Source organism: Echinops telfairi, unplaced genomic scaffold (assembly GCF_000313985.2).
Source record: "Echinops telfairi isolate 266 unplaced genomic scaffold, ASM31398v2 ScPeMD7_7457;HRSCAF=8495, whole genome shotgun sequence".
Classification (NCBI taxonomy): Eukaryota; Metazoa; Chordata; class Mammalia; order Afrosoricida; family Tenrecidae; genus Echinops; species Echinops telfairi.
The window spans coordinates 27882209-27884078 of record NW_022111357.1 but is presented as its reverse complement, the minus strand read 5'-3'; the positions used below and the strand labels follow the sequence as shown (position 1 = coordinate 27884078).

General features: G+C 61.6%; 1 protein-coding gene across 1 annotated transcript in view; it reads left to right on the top strand.

Moving 5' to 3' along the window:
* ARHGEF10L (Rho guanine nucleotide exchange factor 10 like) overlaps window positions 1-1870 on the top strand; it is a 160968-nt gene that overhangs the window by 133282 nt on the left and 25816 nt on the right. The window contains exon 25 of the mRNA XM_045298944.1: window positions 1787-1870. Within this exon, the coding sequence (XP_045154879.1) occupies window positions 1787-1870 (84 nt within the window). The remainder of the gene's footprint in view (window positions 1-1786) is intronic.

Below are 1870 nucleotides of genomic sequence, written 5' to 3'. Positions count from 1 at the left end.
TTGGAGACCTAGAAGCTGATTGGGTAGTGGGGCTGGGGAAGGAGGCCTGTCCCAAAGTCAGCAGAGCTGAGTTTGAGCCCCGCCTGGCCTGTGTACACTAGTCGTCAGCTCCCTGGGTCTGTTGTTACATTAGTCAAGTGGAGTTAACACCTGCTTCCACAGCCTGTTGCCGTAAATGATACCAAACAATGTGAGCTAATGAGCGCGGGGGCTTCGCAGCCCTGTGATCTGGGGCTCCTTGCTGAAGGTCTCTGCGTCTCCCTTTGCTGGCTGGTAGAGGGGGCATGATAATGCCACGGACCACATGGGCCTGGGGGTCGTTTGGCACCCACCCTATAGAATGCTCTGTCCCAGTAGCTCCCACCTCTCGCCACCGGGTGTCAGCACTGGGCTCAGAGCCCCTACATAACGTCTCCTTCAGTCCTGCGATACCCGTGGGGTGTAGGCACATGTATGTCTGCTTTACAGAGGAGAAAACAGAGGCTCAGAGAGGGGCAGTCCCGAGTCCAAGTGTATGTGGCCCAGAAGCCACCGCCGGGGTTCGGGGCCAGCCTGCTCCTTCCCTGCTCATGCTCATGGGCTAGAATGAGCGGGCCATGTTTCTGGGCTCAGAGGGTGGATGTGGGCGCTGCTTCTATCTCCTGCCTCTTAGCTGCCCTAGGAGCCTGAATCTCCAGGGGCAGAAGCACAAGAGGGGACGCTGTTGTACAGGCCAAGGAGAGTGGGGAGACCGGGAGTTCTGGGACCATGCTGGGGTGGGATAGGTCTGCCCAGCCTCCAGGGAGCAGCTTCCGTCTCATCCCCAGTGGCTCCCCCAGCCTCAGCAGGTGGCTCCGGGGAGGAGGGCCTGCAAGGGGCTGCCCCTCCCTCTCTGGGGAGTGCCTTAGGCCAGCCCAAGCCCCCTCCCCAGGCCCCCACCCTGGCAAGGCAAGGTGGGGCACTGGGTGTGAGATCCAGAGTCCACTGCTCAGCTCAGGGCTGGGGCATAAGTGGGTAGAGAGCGTTCTGGTGGTGGACAGAGGGGGCACGTCTCCCAGACTCCTGCCCACCCTGACCCAGGAGTGTCCCCGTGAAGTCAGTGCAGGTGCCTGAAACACGCCCGGGGGAATTCTGCTACCTTTCCACTTCGTTTCCCACGGCCTCTGTGAAGCCCCCCGCTCGTGGGTGAGAAGACATCAAGGAAAGCCAGCCCGCAGAGATGAAGCTTATTAGCCCGCTGGCCCCGTTTCACAGATGGGGGAGCTGAGGTTTAAAGGAGGAGAGGCCCTTAGTGAGTTGGTGGCAGAACCCCAGCCAAACCCCAGCTCTCTGAGTCTGACCCAAGGCCTCCTTGGCCGGCCCTACTGTGGGTGCCGCCTCTCCCAAGAAGTCTCCTGTCCCCCCAGTTTCCCCCGTGCCCCGTGGGCATGCCTGGCATTTGCACTCTGGTACACTGTATGGTCACTGCAGAGTAACTGCCTGGCTTCTCTGACTAGTGGGGGTTTCCATGAGGGTGGGGGCGGCGTCTGGTTCATTTGTGCCTTCCCAGCATGCAGTGGGCCTGACAAGGAGTAGGTGTGTGGAATGAACGAATAAAAGTGGGGGCAAGAGAAATGAGGAGGAGAGGGCCAGGGCAGGAGGGGTGGGGGAGGCCTGGGGAGTAAGTCCTGGGCGGCAGGGGGCAGGGGGCATAAATGGTGAGAGTCGAGGTGGACTGGAATGCCGCCATCCAGCTGGAAGGAGGGAGGGCCCACAGGAAAGGTGAGAGCCCCTCCCAGTCCTGACCGCTCCCCCCCTCTTCCCCCAGGAGTCATCCCGTGGGACCTGGAGAGCCCTCCCGTATGCCTGACCGTGGGGCCGGGGCCCGTGCGCACTCTGCTGAGCCTGGAGG